The sequence below is a fragment of the Vigna unguiculata genome, chromosome 9, assembly GCF_037176805.1.
Source record: "Vigna unguiculata cultivar grain cowpea cultivar isolate G323 ecotype 2 chromosome 9, ASM3717680v1, whole genome shotgun sequence".
NCBI lineage: Eukaryota > Viridiplantae > Streptophyta > Magnoliopsida > Fabales > Fabaceae > Vigna > Vigna unguiculata.
In genome coordinates, this window is record NC_140800.1 from 41,508,790 (window position 1) to 41,527,441 (window position 18,652).

Below are 18,652 nucleotides of genomic sequence, written 5' to 3' on the forward strand. Positions count from 1 at the left end.
AAGGGCAGAAGCAGAACCATTTAAGTAATTAACTCTTCAGTTTCCCAAACACCAAACTCAAACTTCTCCAATTCAATGCTACTCCTCACTGTTAATTGGTCTTAAGGTTTAAAATAATTACCACATTATTTAATTTCTTTCTAACAAGATATTAACATCACTCAAACCGCATTATTTGACAATTTTTTTTTCAATAATGAGGACAATAAAGGTTCAACTTCATCACTAAACCAATTGAGTCATTTTCTTCAATGGGCCCATTTGAATACTTCACGGCCCAATCAAAGACTGGGCAAACACAAGTGTGATAAACCCACTACATTTTAATATACCAAATCAAACCCTATTCCGATACCAAAAGACACAGATAATTTCACATAATAATACAAAAATATGAAAATATTCCTTATGTTTTATTTTTCCACAACATCTTGTGCGACAGATACGCAATGGAGAATTAAAATGATAATAAATAAAACAAATTTTATTTTTACTTATTTATTTTAATTAAATAATGTCTTTTTAACTCATTTCTTAACCTTTCTCTCACTCTCTCTTAACCATCAAAGTGAATTTCCTTATTATTCTGAATCTCTCTCAACACCCTTGGTCTGGGAACTAGTTTTATAATTTCCTTAGAAAAGGAGAAAAAGAATATGTTTTTATTCTTTGAAGGTGAGGCATTGGTTAGGAGAAAAGAGAGAACAGAAAAGAAACAAGATAAGCAGAAGGTGAATTTGTGTCAGACTATTTTTTCTACCTTGCACCATTTGTTTTTCAAATTTATTACATCAGAAATAATTCTGCATGATTCATCTGACAAATTTTGATTCATGGTAGGACTAAACACAGGGATATTGTATTATTATATGAATAATTGTTTGTGTTAATATGAGAGTGAAGAACGTGAAAGTGTGAGGATTTTATCCATGGAGGCTGAGATTTTTATCTGAAAGTAAAGGTAGACGTGTGTGGCTCTTCTTCACCAACCGACTCTTTCTTTGCTTTGCAAATTACCCATCACATGTCTCATGTCACATCACTCTACCATCTCCATTTTGAAAAAACATTAACAATGGATGCAATTTTACCTTAATCATCATCGTCTGCCATGTGTAAACCTCGTTTTACTGTGGTCGGTTCTGCAATTTATAGGAACTAATCCCTTCTCCTACCTTCAAATCTTAGTGATGTATTCAAAAGTTTTAACTGATTAATATTATGTTTGCCAAAAATAGTTCACAAATTAACTGAGAGATGAAAATAATTACTTATCTATTATCTAATTGTTAAAAGTCCTGAAATAATTTTTATTGGTTATTATTTTCTTTTCTTTTTTGGTAAAATCTCAACGTGGTTCACAAGTTAGTTTCGTCCTTGAAATATATATTTTTGATTTGAAAATGACCGTTACAGTAAACATACCCAGAAAAGTAAAAATAAAAAATGAATAGTTAATACTTTAATCGATAATTTTATAAAATATATATATTATCGGTGTTGGTTTTGCAAAAGAATTTAAATTAAGGGTATGAAACGAAAAAACAGTGAGAATTTGAGAGATTTAAAAAGGGAAACAGAGATAGAAAGTAATTGATCCGCATTCAGCAAGCGTGTGTTGATGCAGAGTGTTGAAGAGCGTGGCATTCCGCTGACGCGGAAATATAGAAACTCAGAACTGTGACTAATTCGCTTTGACTCCAAAAGCACGTTCTCTTCTCTTCCCTTCTCTTCAATCACTCCTCATTTCACTTTCCAAAACCACACCACATATATACAAACCCAACCGATTCTACCTGTCACTACCCAAATTAACTATCCCTGTCTTCAATCCATGGTTATTCCACCGACCAAACACAGCATTCAGCGTACGGAACAACGACATGTCGCCGATCAAGTGCTGGGCCACCAGGATGTCGGGGCACGCCAACAACCGCGCGCTCAAGGTTACCCAACTCAAGCTCCAATTGGGTCTCTTCGGAACCACCCTGGGTGCCCCAAACGACAAGCTCGCCTTCCAAATAACAGGGTCAGCTACCAACAAAGAAAAAAAACCTTCCGCTTCTTCCAAACAGAAAACGACACCTCTCTCACTCGCTCCCTTCTCAAAACGACGGTGCTCTCACGCAACCTCTTCCTGTAGGTCCATCACTTCCAAATCCCCTTCTCTAACATGGGACGACCGTGACCTCTGCGCTTTTCATCTTCTTCTCAAAGACAACTCCCTCGATGTTTGCGACCTCGCATTTCATGTCTTATATGTAAGATTATAAGATTATCTAATTATCTAATTCATATTTCACTCTTCTTGTTTTTTATCGTGAAATGTTTGTTTGAAGAGTTTTTTAGTGTCGTAACACATGTAACGATGTTTTTCATGTCTTATTATGAATTTCAAAGATTATGTGGAGGAGGGTATATATATATATTCTGTTTATTTGTTTATTAATTGATTTTTTGTCTTTGTTTATGTAAGAGGAAATAATGTTTAAAAATGAAATGCAGGGTGAGGGCGGTGGGGGAGAAGCGAAAGCGAAGATGACGGTGGTCGGAAAAGCGGAAATGAGCGTGGCGGTGGCGGAGCTGGTGGGGAGGGAGGAGAAGAAGACGAAGTCCAATTCTCATAATCACTTTCAAAGAAGGCTTCCAATCAAGTTGAGGGTCAATGGTTTATGCATAGAAGCTACCCTTTTGGTACGCTGCAACCTCGTTTTCCTTGTTGGTTCTTTTCTTTTTACTAATTATTAATTATTAATAAAATTAATTATGTGTGTTATTTGCCCCTTCTTAGTCAAACCCCTTTCATAAGCACACACACACAAAAAGTGGAATGAAAGTCTTGGTTCCTTCATTGAAATTTTCTATGTTTACTTGGATACAAACTCATCAAACAAAACCACTCATGTCATGTCCTATTTTGTTGTTTCAACTCGTGACTCTCCTTGCTCATTTCTGTGGCAACTCACTTTTAGAATAACGTAATTTGACCGTGATTAGCGAGGCTTTTGTCTTTTCCTTTTGTATCTTTATTATTTTAAATTTAGACGTCTGTGGCTGTTTTTTCTGCGTCAAAAATACTACCAGTATACATTTTCTAATCTTTACGTTGTATGAAAAAAAGAAGAAGTAACGACATCAACATATCATTAATTTTGTTTGAATAAGAATAGAGTATGACCGTAACAAGTGAAACGTCGAGAACAACACTTCATTATTGTTTGAAAAAGGAATTTGGCAGCCTCATCTAACCAAAAATGGTTATACAAATGTGGTGACAAAATACAACTTCTCACCGCGCTGCTCTTTTGAACAGGTCTCTGTAAGGTTATTGAAGTTGAGAGATTCTAATTCTAAGGGTGACTCGGTGACAGCAAAACCCTTTGAAAACAGCGTCCAGCCAAAGAAGAAACACGGGATTATAGAGAAAGTAAAGCATTTCACAAGCTTGGGAAAGAAAAACAATGGCAAGATTGACGAATCAAAACAAACCAGTCCTTGTGACTCGGATAGATCCCCCATGTTTGACTCGGACGACTCATCCAACGATTCCAACACAAGCAGTGCTAGCAACAACAGTGGAACCCACAACACACGGCCAACTCTCACAAAGAGTTCTGAGAGATTTACAACCTCAGAGAGAAAGACTCGGTTGCAGAGGAATAGAAGCCTCAATGGGTGGAACTTTCAATCACCCACTGACAAACAACAAGCTCAAACCTCGTATCCTGGTCCTTTCACGGTGTGTTACATTCTTATTTTGTAAAGGTCCCTCCTTTTTGACCAACTAGATAGTTACTAATGGTTTTGTTTACTTATGCAGAAACCAAATGAAGTATACCAGAAAGGCACTGCAAGGAGTTGGGAATACAAGGAGATTAAAAGTAGAGATGGGAAGGCAAAGTTGAAAACCAATGTATTTTTTGCTTCCTTTGATCAAATGAGTGAAAGAGCTTGTGGTGAGAGTGCGTGCACGGTTTTAGTTGCACTCATAGCCCATTGGCTTCACTCCAACTACGGTATGCCAACAAGAGCGCAATTCGAGAAACTCATCACACAAGGTTCATCAGAATGGAGAAGGCTATGTAACAGTGACTACTACTCGAAGCTCTTCCCAGATAAACATTTTGACCTTGAGACGATCATCGAAGCCAATCTAAGACCTCTTGCTGTTCTGCCTCAGAAATCGTATACGGGGTTTTTCTCCCCTGAGAAGTTTCAGTGCTTAAAAGGAGCCATGTCGTTTGATGAAATTTGGGACGAGATAAAGATGAAGGTGGGTGATCACGAGCCAAGAATTTACATAGTGAGTTGGAACGATCATTTCTTTGTGTTGAAGGTAGAAAAAGATGCTTACTACATCATTGACTCTTTGGGGGAGCGACTTTTTGAGGGGTGTCAACAGGCATTCATATTGAAGTTTGATGATTCGAGTTTGATGTATAAGAAAATACACACGACAAAAGAGGAGCCTTCAAAGGGAACTAGTGGTGCTGAGAGTGCAAAAAGTGGAGAAAGTCGTGAGATAATTTGTCGTGGAAAAGAGTGTTGTAAAGAGTTTATTAAACGCTTTCTTGCGGCTATACCAGTTTGGCAACTGGAGAAAGAGGAGAAGAAATGGAGTGTTTCAAGCCCCTATCTTCATCGACAATTGCAGATCGATTTTCATTATAGCTCTTCTTCTTCTTCCTCTTCCTCTTCTTCATCTTCTTCATCTTCTTCTTCTTCTGTTACTTCAACTGATTCTTTGTGGTCTCTCTTATCAAGTGGAACATTGAATTAGAAGCATAATCATCACATTATTATTCTGATATATTGAAGACCCTCCTAACTTTGTAGTTGTAGGACTGATGCTTATAAACCTTGGACATATCAAATTATGTGTCATGTAACAATCTTAGATTAGATATCCACGATTGTCCTTGAGCAATTCACAATAATTTAGTTTTGGCGGCTGTACCTCTATTTTGGTGACAACTTTTAAACTATTAAAATCGTGCTACTGATTTTACTGAAATCGAAGATCAAGAACATTATAAAAGCATCATTAGTTGATACAACAGTTATACTTTCGATTTTTGATTAATTGAATGGGTTTAAATTAGAAAAACGAAAGAAATGTCGCTGCAGATGCCATGTAATTGTCCACAACATTTCCCTTTTTTTATCGATTCTTTACCGTCCAAAAGTTAACACCATTTTGTCCAACTATTTTGGACATCTTGCTCTACAAATTTTATTGTAACTTCTTCTATCTATCACTTTATTTGTCCTCCTTCATTTTTTCCCTCTCTATTTCTCTTGTTTCTTTCTATTTTACATCTAAAAATAAAGTGTACGTTTCCATTTTTTTTATATATATAATTTTAATATTATATAGACGGAGATATGAACTTACAGAAGATATCCCAAAATAAGACCTTATAGACTTGGTTGAAGTTTGTCTTATACTTGAATTATTATTTTAGCATCGAGTTCATATTTCAACAAACAAGTACCACCACGATACCAACTACATTTACACTACCTAACCCTTTGTTTAAATAGTGTGATGGGAAATGAATAAAAAGGGAACATGCCATTCATGTAAAAACACAATGATTCATTTGTGTCTTTTCACCAATACTCGTGTCTACATTTAAACCATACATTTTCACAAGGTGGTTCCACTCATTCATTTAAATATTAGATTTCAACATTCAAATATATTCGATATCTGGTATCCGTTGATTATGTTCTCTGAATATCTCGAGACACATAAAAATATCATTCAACAGATATTTTAGCAACTCAACAAAAGCCCAACACAGAGAAATACAATGTCTGATATTATAATGATAAAACCATAGTTTGCATTAATTTTAACACACAAGTCTAGTCTACAGAGAGACCACCACCGTTTCTCAAAGTTAGAACACACCCAATCTAAAGCTGAAAACAAACCTTAAAAACCACCGTTGTGGTTGTACTGTCGTTGGTTGCACTCTCACGGAAATGCCCTTGAAGTTTCACACTTATTTCTCCTTATAAGGGCTTCCAACACTTAAACTTGCTTTTCACTTCAGTTTTCCGAATGTGACCATTTTCAAAACTAGGGGATGGTACACTGTTAGATGGTCCTAACCTCAATGATAGATCACACTTGTTTGTGCATGGATTCGCCAAATTCCCATTGAAAATGAATGATTGGGAGCCCCCACTTGAAGAATTGAAGTTATGGGCTAGGGGATTCTCAGCACCAACAACAGGGGTAGGTCCACTGGTGTGAGAAACAGATACATGTGACACGTTGAACCCATGTTGAGGCTGGTAGGGTTGAACGTTGTTATAGTACAAAGGATAAACTGAAAACAAATTTGGTGGTGCTTGGTGTTCCACGCACTGTTTTTTACTGGTTGAAGCTACATGCTCAGACACATATTGCGATTTCATTGAGAGATCATGAAAGAGATTGCGAACCTCTTCAGTGTTGCGATTTAGGTAACAACGTTGGCTGTTGGGCTGACTCTTCGAGGAGGTTTTTGTCAGAGAGCACCCCAAACTCAGAGCAGCTGAACCATAATAATAACAACAATGGAAGAAGGAAAAGTACACATAACACGTGTGTGCAACAATTACCACCAATCAGAGATATGAGGAAGCTGAAGAATAACTTGCGTAAATAGTAGCTAATGTAAAAAATATTTGTTCTAGATGTTAGGAATGAGAAAAAGTACATAGAAATTAAAAAGACGATTTTTCTTTTCTCTTATTTGATTTAAAAGAAAATAGAAAGAACAAGAATGATACGTTCACAACTTCCTTTTAATGTCCAACTATTGTCACTATTGCTTAAACAAATTTTGGAAATTGACAAAAACTCTTTCAAACAAACATGTGTTTGCATATTTGTCAAGTGAAAGAACCTCTTCCATGGCTTCTACTTATTACATTGGAATGGTAAAAATCCGTTAAAGGACATGGCTTTCCAAACATGCCCATAGAGTACTTTTATCCTTCTATTTAATTTAAAATGTTAGTCTTTCTTAAGGGTCAGCATTCCCTGATTTCTAATTAGATGACTTATTTTATTTTACTAATCTTTCACAATTTAAAGAATTATTTTATTACATTGGAGATAAACCAAAGAAGCAAGGCAAAGAGATAATCTTTCACACTTCTTTACTTTCCTTTCTTTAAAAAACTCCTTCTAACTTCATTCGAAAAAAAGTGTTAAAAAAAAAATCCTTTACACTGCTTAAATTTACAGTACTTGGCAAGTGCACATCCTCCCTTTGGTGCTAAAAGAAAAGAGATAAATCCTTATGGAAAGTTTTCTGTTCTCTCATCGCATGCGAAAGCATTTGTTCCCTTTTTATTTAAAAGGTGATGAACAAAAGTCGAAACCTTCGACTTTTTCTATTTGATGCGAGTGTTGATTAAAGTAAAAAATACCTTCGATGCAAGGTCGCAGATACTCTCCAGTTTGTGTGTGCTCATCGCATCGAATTATTGTATCAATGGCAGCATTGGTTCTGTCCAAAAGAGTTGAAAGGTCCATGTATTCCACCTGCCCAAGAAAACAATTCCAATTATTATCACGACCACTATTGATTCAACACCATCGTAAGATGTTTTTCTTTGCAGCGCCCGCAAAAAATAGAAACCCTCAAATAATTTCTGCGTTTTCCTTTCTGAAACAAAAAAGGAACAACGTTGGTTTGGTTACCTCGGAATTAGCTTTGGAGTAAACAATTTCCTCTGCTTTTAGGACAACAACGGGGAGCTTCTCTTGATACTCTTTTTTCTTCTTAGTGGAAGAGCTATGTATCTCGTTCACAACCCTATAAAATAAAAAATGAAGGTTAGAAATTAGAGGAAGAAGAAGTGTGAGTGGGAGAAGAAAAGGACCTGAAAATTTCTTGAATAAGGGTTCCTCGAATGGGTTGGTGTATCTGAGTGTGCCATGTTCCTTTGACGCAATCGTAAGGTTTGGAAGCTGAACGGGGCATGGTGGTGATTAGAGAAAAACAGAGTCCTCTGTTCTAAAATGTGAATTTTGTGTGATGTTAGTGTGGGTAAGAAGGGTAACTGAACTTCTACACTGTACTCTGGTTTTTGCTTTTTCTTATTTTTTTAATTACTTCTCCACTTCCAAAACAAATATATAAAATAAATTTTTAAAAAAAAGACTCTTTTGTCTTCACTGTTCACCTATCATCATCTTCTCACTGTCGGTGACCCTAAAAACAAATGTAACACTATTTAAACCTTTTTTTAACCTTCATTTTTATTACTATTAGTTATCAAAATATATGAATGCTACCCTTTCAATTTGTTTTATATTAAGAAATAGTTTGACAACAAAGTATTTAATTATCAATAGCTAGTTCGACAACACAGATATTGTAACAGTACAGTTAGGATCTAAATAAAAACAATATGATATGCAAACATAGAAAATATAAAATAAGAAAATTCCATCTTTAATGATTATTAATATGTTCTGGTATTACTATGGCAACCAAAACGATGATGACAATAAAAACATTAGACAATGCATTGGGAAGTGGGAATGGAAATGAATGCAATAGGAGCACGAATAACAAACAAACAAAACTCTACGTTACGTAAAAAAGTAAAATAAAAGTAATAAATTGAGAAATCATGAGAGATTACTTCATTTTGGTAAGAAAATCTTGATTACTTCATAGTTAAAACAGAATTTGGATGAAGAGTGATGAAAGAACAGAGAAGTGAAATTCGAATGTACATCTCCTCGTACTCCTATATTATTCGGACTGACAAAACAAAATATCGAATAAAAAGATGCTTCATTTCAAATTCTTCTCAAACAGTTATGAGAGTAATGCTTATTTAGTAATGTCCACAAAGTATATGGTGTTACTTTTATTCCTCTATTGAACAACACATAACACATGTACCTTATGTTAATATTTTATTCTAGCGCCGAGGTAAGTTTCTAAGGTTAAGGTACGACATAGGACACATCGTTTTTAATTGACAACAAATATAATACTTTTCGAGAAATTAACGTCGGAAAAAAGAAGTTATGGTCAATTTCTAAGGCCAGGTTATGTAACCCACCAACAAAATTTCCCATCCCTTTGGTCTTACTCCATTAGTTGGGCTTCAATATCTTATTTAATTTGTAGTGTTTGGCAACTGCTATGACTCTGACATTAAGTTTCATAGAATAATGATATTTTGATTTATTTTTTTATTTATTTTTAATCTATCATTTTAATTTAAAAAATTAAAATAAATAATTAAAAAATATTAGTCTTAATTATCGTAACATTGTAAATATCAGGTATCTTTTCCACAAGAGATGCATTGAAGGGATACATTTGTAATGTGACACAGCGGAAAAGGTGGATGCACGAGAATCTTACGTGTGTTGTAAAAAAAATATAGGTTTTATTATTTTCACCCGCCTCATGCGTATTTCTACAGATAACCACAGAAATCTAATTGGGAAATGCGACCAACAAAAAACAAAATGGACGGAGAAGTCGATAAAGTTCTATCCTCCAAAACTACAAACAACCTTTCCGTCATTTTCTCAAATGTTACTTTTCTATTGCCACGTACTTTTCAAACTCAACTTCTCACTTTTATTTACTCCCACTATTTCAATTAAATATTCTCAATATTTCCTTTCTTTTTCAAACTACCAAAAGAAACTAAACTATTTCAAGTTATCCTCATTCCCAGTCTCTGTATTTCAGAAACATTCTTCAATCTAATGGTATTTCTCAATCTCCAAATTTTAAAAAATATCAGCAATTGAAATTAATCTTGCAAGTGCGAGTGTAACCAAAATATAATATCTATGTATGCATGTACGGATTGACAGGTTTACCCGGAAAATGAATTGAAAATATAAAATGACAAAAAATCATTTAAAGCTCATCAGCGACTCTCATCCAACTGATTCTTTTAATCGTGTCATTTCATTTACTTCCTCTAATTTACTTTTAATACTAACACAAATTATCAAAGGAAAGCATTTACTTATACAGATTATTTTCTGACTTAAAATAGAGTCTTAAATCAACATATTTCGTACCAAAATAAAACAGAAACCCAAAATCCTATATATTACTTTGAAATTTTTTAGCCCATTTAAAAAAAAAAAAATCAGTTGAATATCTCCATTCAATCCGCCTAGAAAAGTGAATTAAATGGACCGGACCATAAGACCGGATTCGTTACCACCTAAAACTTATGTTTATACAAACAGTAAGATCAATCAAAATAAATAAAACTGCTTAAAATATCGCAGTTTTGGTACTTTACTCAGTCGAAAAATTAAAAGAACTTTTGTTTTGCGTTTGCAAAAATCTTAAAATCATAACTAAAACAAAATTCTCTTTCGCATGTTTCGTCTAAAGTAACTTGGAAAGACCGCGCAGAAAGCTTATTGTGACTTTCTAAAATAAGTTTAACAATTATCGATGAACTTATTAATCAAGTAATTGAAACATTTAAAAAAAAAAATCATAAACAACTTTCCTAAGGCGAACATGTCTTGCTATGATGTTATCCATTATCTATAGTTCATGCACAATTTCATTTAACACTGTCACCATATCGACTGCTGCAAGCAAGCCGATACTGTAACTAAAGGTGCTATTTTAGACTATTATAGAATCATGGGTTGTCATATAACTCGCATTATTTAAAATTTCACTGTCGGATAAAATATCAACGGATAATTGAATGAAGATATTACAGTAACTCTGTTAATTAGAAAACAAGCTATACAAAGGAAAGAAATGCTCCCACAGGCCACAGCGCAACCAGCAACACTCACATCAAAACTTTTCCCACACCCAACCGCAAAGCTTGAAGAGAGAAACAACTACAGCTTACAGTGACAGACTGTTTGTCTGTCTTCTCTCGCCATTTAGACAATTTTCAACCAAAGATCTAACAGAAATAGTTTAAAAATTCAAACGGAAGAGGTATGAATGATAGGAACTGAAGAGTATGGGACAACCATATCGATGTTACTTGACATCTAATTATCGTACACGGAAATATTAATGGTGATGCAGTTAAATTAGGTGACCAAAGGTAAGAAGAAAACAAAAAATGTCCACAGATTGAAAATCTATTCCCTAATATATCTAACACTAACACCACTATAAAGGAACAACTACTTGCCGATAAAGTTTAAGAATAGGCCGTCAAAGCAGGTTCCTACAGGATGGAATATCATTTGGTATAACCAATCAAGATCATCAGCACCAGCATTCAATAAAAATTTACAGTAGTTAATCGTTTGTTTTTTGAAGGAGCAAGTACAAAATCGAGAAGAAAATGCTAGTATTACAAAATACAGAGAGACATCACAAATGAGTTACACATCTCCCAGGCATCAAAACCCAACACGAATTTGTCCCTTTCAACTCTCAGTTCCCTTGGCATCCCCGTCGTACTAATATGTAGATCTCAAGAATAAGATGACATCATTTGAAACAAGGAAAACACTATGTCATAGTAAAAAATAAACGAAACAACCTATAGATATGTGACACAAAAGAGGGAAAGGGATATCAGTAAGGAGTTTGATAATACCCGGTTGGAGGTCCCATTCCATTGACTGGGGGCATTCCATAAGGCATCATGGGCATAGGACCTCCGGCATAGTATCCAGGGCCACTCAGTTTGGACAAACTAGATTGGCCTTGCATCCCATCCCTTGCATACTGATGCCACACCTGCTGCTCCTGCACAAGCAAATGCTGCTTCTTCTCCATATCAGCCATTTGGACATATGATGGGGGTGGAATGCTCAATGATGCAGCAAATGGATCCTGATTAACTGGCTGAACAGATCCATCTGGGGCAGGGAGAGCCAAAACAGGGGTTGTAGTCTTCCCCGGTCCTGGCAATGCCACACTGCTTGCACTCCCTCCACTCAATTGGGTAGTGCTGGTATGCTGCCTCACCATTCCTTGATCATACATGCCAGTCAACAATAGAGGATCCAAACCACCACCTAAAGCTGCCTTCTGCTTCGACAAATTGCTTGCGGTCTCTACCAATGCCAATTCCCAATCAGCTTTTCCGGGCTCTGCAGCTGGGTTTTGCCAGGCCGAAGTCACTTCTGGTTGTCCATTTGAAGGGAATGCTTCCCATGATCCATTTGCATTATTGGCAGGCGCGCCAGCAAAGAGTGCCAAAGCAAACTTATTCCCCTGGTCATCTGCCGTGACTGCATCATCTCTCAGATTCACCAAATCCTCTGTAACCTGCGGCTGGGGCTTAGGCTCAGGCTCAGGCGGAGGAGGAGGGGTATAATTCTCCGGAGGAGGCAATGCCTTGATTTCGTTCATATCTGGTGCCGGCTCCTCCTCTACCTTCTCTACAGGTGGAGCCTCCTCTTTTCGCTCGGGACTCTTCGGCCTCTTGGCCCTATCCCTCACAAACTCCTCCAACGTCTCAAGCAACTTGCTGGTAATTTTCTGAACCTCAGGGTACTCCGAGGACCTCGCCACACCAGTATTCTTACACCAATTATAAAAAGCAACAAGCTCATCAATCTGCTTAGCCGCACTGGCATAAGCATCAAAAGCCTTCACGCAATCGGCATACTCCATATCAAAGAACTTGTCAAGCAAAACAGCCAAAACCTCACATATATCAGCATACAACTGAAAACTCTCCTTAACCACCGGATACAGAGCAATCAAGACCATCCTACTATTCTTCGCCAACCCAGTAGGCCTACAAGCCAGAAACCGATCCAACAACCTCTGCAAATGAACCATCTTACCGAAAACCCTCTCCGGAGTCATATCCCTCAAAGGAGTCACACTCACAACAACACTCCTCTCATCCCCCCTGCCCACCGATTCACTCATGTCCCCAAAAGACCTCGTCCTCCTCATCCCATTATCATACCCATAACTACCTTCCCCTCTATAGTCCCCACCACCGTACTCGTACGGCGGCGACCGGAAATTGTCCCTTCCGCCAAACCTATCATCAGCACCACCGCCGCCGCCAACACTACCACCACCGGCACCGGCGGCGGTGCTCTTTCTATCAAACAGCATCAACTCAAGCCTCTGGTCGAGATACATAGCATAGGTCCTCACAAAAGCGGAGTGATCCCAGGAGCTGGAGTGAGCCTCGTCTCTGAAATCAGACATATTGAGGAGCCGTGTTCCCCTGCGGGTGGCGTAAAGGATCTCCTCCTGGAACAGGGGGGGACCCTCGTTCATGAGCCTGTGCACGAGCATGAGCGCCTTGAGCGCCACAATCCAGTCGCGCGTCTTCCCCAAACGCTTGGACACCGCGGAGACGCATGCGTGGACGTAGCCGCGCGAGTGCGACATGAGGTTCAAGATCTCCCTGACGTACTTCTCGCTGGCGGGGTCGTCGTCGTGGCTGGTGGCCTTGACCACCGCGACCTCCATTTCCGGCGCCATGTTGCTGGCGACCTTCGCAATCCCTATGCTGGTCTGGTCCTTCACCACCCCAATCGCCTTCCGGATCGTCGTGGGAGCCATCGCAAACCCCAACCTTACTCACTCACACACTAAACCCTCACTGAATCAATCAACAAATCTTGAAAAACCAGAAATCCGTTCAGATTGAATTGATAAATCCTCTGGTCTTACCTGAGCTCCTAGATCCGCGCGAATTCGAGTACGGGGATCCGATTGGAGGGAATCGGAGCTAGATTATTGGAGCGTGGCGTTCGGGTGAATAGCCAGCGGAGAATAAAAGGGTCAAAATGCGTGAACTCCGTGGAACCCTGTGATCTGTGAGACTCTCAGATCTGCGATGAGAGAGAGAGAGAGAGAGAGAGAGAGAGAAAAGAGAAATACAAACAAAAGCCTGTTCTTGTAAACTCTAATAAACTCTAATACCAATAGCTACCGCCTACCCAAACTCTCTGTATCTGCAGGGAGGGCAGCGATTCGCTGCGACGCGTAGTGCGTACGGCTTACGGTGACGTGGCCAGCTTTCCTCCTTCCTCATACCCATTTTGTTTTTTATCTTGCCGTTGCGATGTGAACACGTGGAACCCCATTGCCTCTCTGATGAGATGGGTCCCACTTCCTGAAGTAGAATTCGCAAGTCGTCGGTGGGATGTTGATATCTGAAATGCCTTGGATTCATCCCAAGCAACCAATGTTAGCATTTGTCTCCTGTGTTTGCCTTTTTCTCCTTTTTTTCCACTTCATTCTTTTTCTTCTTTTACTTTAAATAATAATAATAATAATAATAATCTTTAATTCTATGCAAATTGTTTTTTCTAATCCTCAAATACTCAACTCACGAATAATAATTATCTCTTAAATTAGCGGTTAATCAATTATAATAAGGTGATAGTTAAGCATGTTCCTCATTTACTGCTCATAAGTTTGTCTATTGGAAAAAGGGTCAAGTTATAAAATGAACGAGGCAAATAATGATTATTGAATACAACCATATCCGTTAAAATCAATAATGTTTAGTAGAAAAATCTTAAAACTATAAATATTTTAAACAATACAGGTAGCAGTGTTCACTTGCCAGCTCAAAAACAAAGGAAAAAAATGTTTTTTATTACGGTGCATCTATATCACAGCTGATTCTGAACGAGTAATTAGCTGTTGAATTCTAATCCAACGCATGCTTTCTATTGAATTCTATTTTGACTCTTTAAACCATTTCTTTGGTCGTTGGAGTTAAAATTGATTCAACAATAGTTATTAAAATCTAGACTTTGAATTTGTGTTTTTTTTTTCAACAACGACTTCGTACCCCGTTGGAATCCATGTGACCAAAGGATAGAAAGTGGAAACAATCAACCAAACCTTCCAAACCTCACAACATTCAAGGACTTTTTCAGGTCTTCTGTTTATGGAATTTGATTATCTCTAATTTTTGTTGTTGCAGGTTTTAATTACTTTCTTGAAACTGTGTGCTAAAATTTTTATTTTTATCGTAAACTCTTAAAAAAAATTTATTAATGAGCCTTTAAGCGAATGTTATATCTATTTACCTCAACACTTGCCCATAAGTTGAAAGTAACTTCTATAATTTAAATCTTAACCCTTTTATGCATATAAAATGTTGACCTCTTTTATTAAACAAAATATAAAGTCTTAATCTAACAGTGGTCAAGTTAGGTCGCTGGGCAATGATGAACAACCACTCACATCTTTACGTGTATGTTGTTTTGCATAATTTAACCTACAAATAAAATTGTGTCTCAAATTATAGCATCAAATGGTTGCGTGGCCTAATGGATAAGGCGCTCGCCTCCGGAGCGGGAGATTGTGGGTTCGAGTCCCACCGTGATCGTTTTTTTATTTTTTTTAGAAAACATCATCGAGTTAAGTAATTTATATTATTTTTCTTTTTTCCTTTTTTACCTTCTTATTTTAATTGATAAAAGGTTTCACTTTTTTTTTTCAGAATGATGGAGTCAAAGGGAGTAAGACATTTCAGAAAGATAAAATAAATTATAGAATTATTTATTAAATGCAAAGATGAAGAAAACCATTTAAGCAACCATAACCACTGTAGTCAAAGTGGATGTGAAGTTAGGTATATCTCACTAAAATGGCAGTTATACTCTATGGGGTGACTTATCAGAAAAAATTGTTACAACTAAATTTGTGGTGATTTTAAGGCTGTCATCACTCACTTTAATGGACAAAAGAAAAAGGGAAAGGAAACCAATAATATACAAAACAACTACATAAAAGAAAATTTTCATACTTCCTTTTTGAAGAAAGAAAAGGTTTAAACAAGAAATTAAATTTTCACTACAATTAAACTTCTGCAAATTACATACCCATAATTTGTTCCTTATTAGTTTTTCAATTATTCCCACTTTATTACTGTAATTTGTTTTAGAAAGATATTGTCAAACATTTCAAGATTTGTGCGAAATTGGCATCTTTTGTAACTCGAAAAGTAGAAGAAGAATAAACAACTTTTTTGGTTTAATTGTGATACGTGTGATACGTGTCCGGCATTTAAATAAACTATGATATTTAACAATTTTTTTTATAAAGCTTGATAAAATTTATTTTTTAATATATATTAAATATTTTTCTTTTTTTAAGTCATATTATTTTTTTTTCATTTATTGAAATACTATCAGGCGTACATTATCTTGTTAATAAAACTTTCTTAAAAAATAATTTTCTTTTAAATAAAATGGACTAAAATACTCAAGGTATAACAAATTATATATAATTGTAACTTTTACTAAAATTTAAACGATTAATGTTACTTAATTGAAAATATTGCATAAAAAATATCAAGTTAAGTATAAAACAAGAGAAATAACGAATTTATTGTGTTGAAGACAATCCTTAATCACAAAGAAAAGTCTGCAGTTACAGTTATTTGTATGGGAGGAATAAGGTTGTGGAATCACAAACTAGGTAAGACAACTGTAACACAAAGTTATTACTAAAGAATTAAAGTTGAAGCAGTTACTTGAAATCCAACTTTTCATATTTTGCTCTCTGCAACCTTTTCAAAGCAAATACTTTTTCTCCGAAGGGAGCACCATAAACAGCATCATAGCAAAATTATATAAACTGTATCAAATAGTTTCACTTCCATTCTTCAGTAGCACCAAACGCCGCACTGTATCAACAAATGATCTGCAAATCAACAAAATGTTATTCTTCAGATACCTTAACATTTCATCATAATATTCCCAAACTCTCACTTTTTTTATCCAAATAAAATCAATCTGTGTATAAAATATGCACTTACTGCCATGGAACATGTCCTACTTGCAGCCAATCCCCTTGCTCGTTTCGAAAGGTGAGTGTGTAACTTTCTCCAGCTTCCTCCAATTTTTGGTCTGCACAGTGTATAGACAAAATCAAAAACCGAATCCACCATATACACCTCAAAACAGCAAGAAAAAAAATGCAGAACTATTCACTTACATTTAGCAAACATGTTGATCAAGGCGTTTGTAAGTGTTTTATACGAGTTGAAAAGCCTCAAATTGATTTTCCTTCCTATGGTTACTCCTTCCATGTTAACCTTGACATATAAAGAGTTTGGTCCTCTACTTTGATTTTGAATCCCAACGTTCCTGATTTCGCCTCTTGCAGGATGATGCTGATGAAGTTCTTTCCTTCTCCATGATTTCACTGGTGGCCACCCCACCAAATGGTTTTCTTCATTACCGTTCCTGTATGTACATCATAAAAGTAAAACTAAGATATAGTTTCTTATTTTCAGAAATTTTAGTTCTCCAGCAGTAGTAGAAACCACAGTGCAATTATTCTATGATCCAAATGTTAATTTCTAGTTTTAGAAGGAAACAGAACTTACTTGTTCGGTGTGTGAATGTTTCTACGCAGTTTTTGACTACGGTCATCTTCTTCATTTGGCTGGCCACTCCATACCAGTAAAGGGAAAGGTTTCAGAAAACGTTGAAAGGACTCTTCAAAGTTGCGCTTGTGTTTGACATGTTTTCCACTTTCAGAACCGCAACTGGGTCTCCATAACTCTGAACTCACTATTTGTTTGGACTTGAATTCCTCAGCGGTAGAGAGAGCAAGACCTAACTGAAGTTCCATGTGTGCACGTGGTATAACCAAAGTTATTGAGATTATTATTAGACCTTTGAGACTTGCAATAAGTATATATATATATATGTGTGTGTGTGTGTGAATGTGTTCTTGTGTGCATGTGTGAGTGAGGCATAAGAATGAAAAGGACACTGTCTTATGAAAGAAGGATAGTTAAAGACAACATGGAAACTGGGTCGGCTAAAAGTGAAGCAGCATCATAAGCTAGTTGAGGAATGAGAGCACCAACGTGCCACAACCACTTTACCCGTTTTCTTTTAGTTGTCTCAATTTTCCTACATGTGTCCCCACCTACACATATATTCTCTCTCTAGAATTTTTCTTTTTTTCATTGCTTTGGTTAATTTATTATATACTTAGTATAATAATCATGTATTAATGTTTTAGGAAACTATCGCATTCATTAACACCATAATTGGGTGAAGATGATCATTCTGAAAAGACTACAGATTAGGTTCATCAACTGGGGAAGAATCTAATCTTGGAAACACGATGTGTTGATATCCATTTCAAGATAAATGAGACACAGACAGATAAGCAGAAAGAATGCATATATAACATAATATAATGTTACGTTATTTATCAAAACGGAACAACTTGTATTTGTTTAAGATACGATTGGTTTTCTTTTTCATTTTCTAGTGGAATCTCTTTATGACCTAACATCGTGTGTCAATTTTTTTGTCGCCTCCCTCTGATTCTGATTAATCATGTTGAACTTGTATCAAACTCTTGAGCAAAAATGTTTAAAAAGAAGAAAGAAAGTAGCAGTTCATGCACCTGTTGATATTGTTTGCTAATATGTCCAATGTGTCGGTTGATGTCCGTCAAACGTATCATGATTTTAGAGGAACTCAGAACTTCCCTATTTCCACTGATGCACACATACGCTTCACCTTGGTTGATTATTTGATGATATATAATAATAAAATTTTCAATTAATGGGTTGATTAATAATTAATTAATCCCGTAGCAACCTGGTACCATGTTAGTGTTGTAAACAATAGTTTGTTTCTGATTATGTTTGAAGTAGTGGGTGGAGAAAGGTATGTAGCATGGTCCATGGACGAAAACGA

General features: G+C 36.3%; 4 protein-coding genes and 1 non-coding gene across 5 annotated transcripts; 2 read left to right on the plus strand and 3 right to left on the minus strand.

The window, feature by feature from the left end:
• The first annotated feature begins 1,612 nt into the window (after positions 1–1,612).
• On the plus strand, positions 1,613–4,956 carry LOC114163891 (uncharacterized). The gene is made up of 4 exons (XM_028048263.2): positions 1,613–2,261; positions 2,506–2,694; positions 3,314–3,739; positions 3,821–4,956. The coding sequence occupies exons 1-4, from the start codon at positions 1,884–1,886 to the stop codon at positions 4,778–4,780; spliced, it is 1,953 nt and encodes a 650-aa protein (XP_027904064.2). The 5' UTR covers positions 1,613–1,883; the 3' UTR covers positions 4,781–4,956.
• Positions 4,957–5,808: 852 nt separating this feature from the next.
• Positions 5,809–8,099, minus strand: LOC114196104 (histone acetyltransferase). Its single transcript, XM_028086630.2, has 4 exons — positions 7,888–8,099; positions 7,706–7,820; positions 7,432–7,546; positions 5,809–6,548 (listed from the first exon to the last, which is right to left on the minus strand). The coding sequence occupies exons 1-4, from the start codon at positions 7,986–7,988 to the stop codon at positions 6,022–6,024; spliced, it is 858 nt and encodes a 285-aa protein (XP_027942431.2). The 5' UTR covers positions 7,989–8,099; the 3' UTR covers positions 5,809–6,021.
• A 3,159-nt stretch (positions 8,100–11,258) lies between these two features.
• LOC114196297 (ENTH/ANTH/VHS superfamily protein) lies at positions 11,259–13,871 on the minus strand. Its single transcript, XM_028086896.2, has 2 exons — positions 13,635–13,871; positions 11,259–13,552 (listed from the first exon to the last, which is right to left on the minus strand). Exon 2 carries the CDS (start codon positions 13,521–13,523, stop codon positions 11,562–11,564), a length of 1,962 nt encoding a protein of 653 aa, XP_027942697.1. The 5' UTR covers positions 13,524–13,552; positions 13,635–13,871; the 3' UTR covers positions 11,259–11,561.
• Positions 13,872–15,236: 1,365 nt separating this feature from the next.
• Positions 15,237–15,309, plus strand: TRNAR-CCG (transfer RNA arginine (anticodon CCG)). The gene has a single exon. It is a non-coding gene; the product is annotated as a tRNA-Arg (tRNA).
• Positions 15,310–16,288: 979 nt separating this feature from the next.
• On the minus strand, positions 16,289–17,626 carry IAA29 (indole-3-acetic acid inducible 29). The gene is made up of 4 exons (XM_028046722.2): positions 17,317–17,626; positions 16,923–17,173; positions 16,744–16,834; positions 16,289–16,628 (listed from the first exon to the last, which is right to left on the minus strand). The coding sequence occupies exons 1-4, from the start codon at positions 17,562–17,564 to the stop codon at positions 16,568–16,570; spliced, it is 651 nt and encodes a 216-aa protein (XP_027902523.2). The 5' UTR covers positions 17,565–17,626; the 3' UTR covers positions 16,289–16,567.
• Between the last annotated feature and the right edge of the window lie 1,026 nt (positions 17,627–18,652).

Coding starts and splice junctions, on each gene's coding strand:
- LOC114163891 (XM_028048263.2), top strand. CDS start 1,884: ATGTCGCCGATCAAGTGCTGGGCCACCAGGATGTCGGGGCACGCCAAC. Junction 2,262..2,505: donor TCGCATTTCATGTCTTATAT/GTAAGATTATAA, acceptor AATGAAATGCAG/GGTGAGGGCGGTGGGGGAGA. Junction 3,740..3,820: donor CGTATCCTGGTCCTTTCACG/GTGTGTTACATT, acceptor TTACTTATGCAG/AAACCAAATGAAGTATACCA.
- LOC114196104 (XM_028086630.2), bottom strand. CDS start 7,988: ATGCCCCGTTCAGCTTCCAAACCTTACGATTGCGTCAAAGGAACATGG. Junction 7,547..7,705: donor ACTCCAAAGCTAATTCCGAG/GTAACCAAACCA, acceptor TTTCTTGGGCAG/GTGGAATACATGGACCTTTC. Junction 6,549..7,431: donor TCTGCGACCTTGCATCGAAG/GTATTTTTTACT, acceptor ATTATGGTTCAG/CTGCTCTGAGTTTGGGGTGC.
- LOC114196297 (XM_028086896.2), bottom strand. CDS start 13,523: ATGGCTCCCACGACGATCCGGAAGGCGATTGGGGTGGTGAAGGACCAG.
- IAA29 (XM_028046722.2), bottom strand. CDS start 17,564: ATGGAACTTCAGTTAGGTCTTGCTCTCTCTACCGCTGAGGAATTCAAG. Junction 17,174..17,316: donor AACATTCACACACCGAACAA/GTAAGTTCTGTT, acceptor ATGTACATACAG/GAACGGTAATGAAGAAAACC. Junction 16,835..16,922: donor GATCAACATGTTTGCTAAAT/GTAAGTGAATAG, acceptor TACACTGTGCAG/ACCAAAAATTGGAGGAAGCT.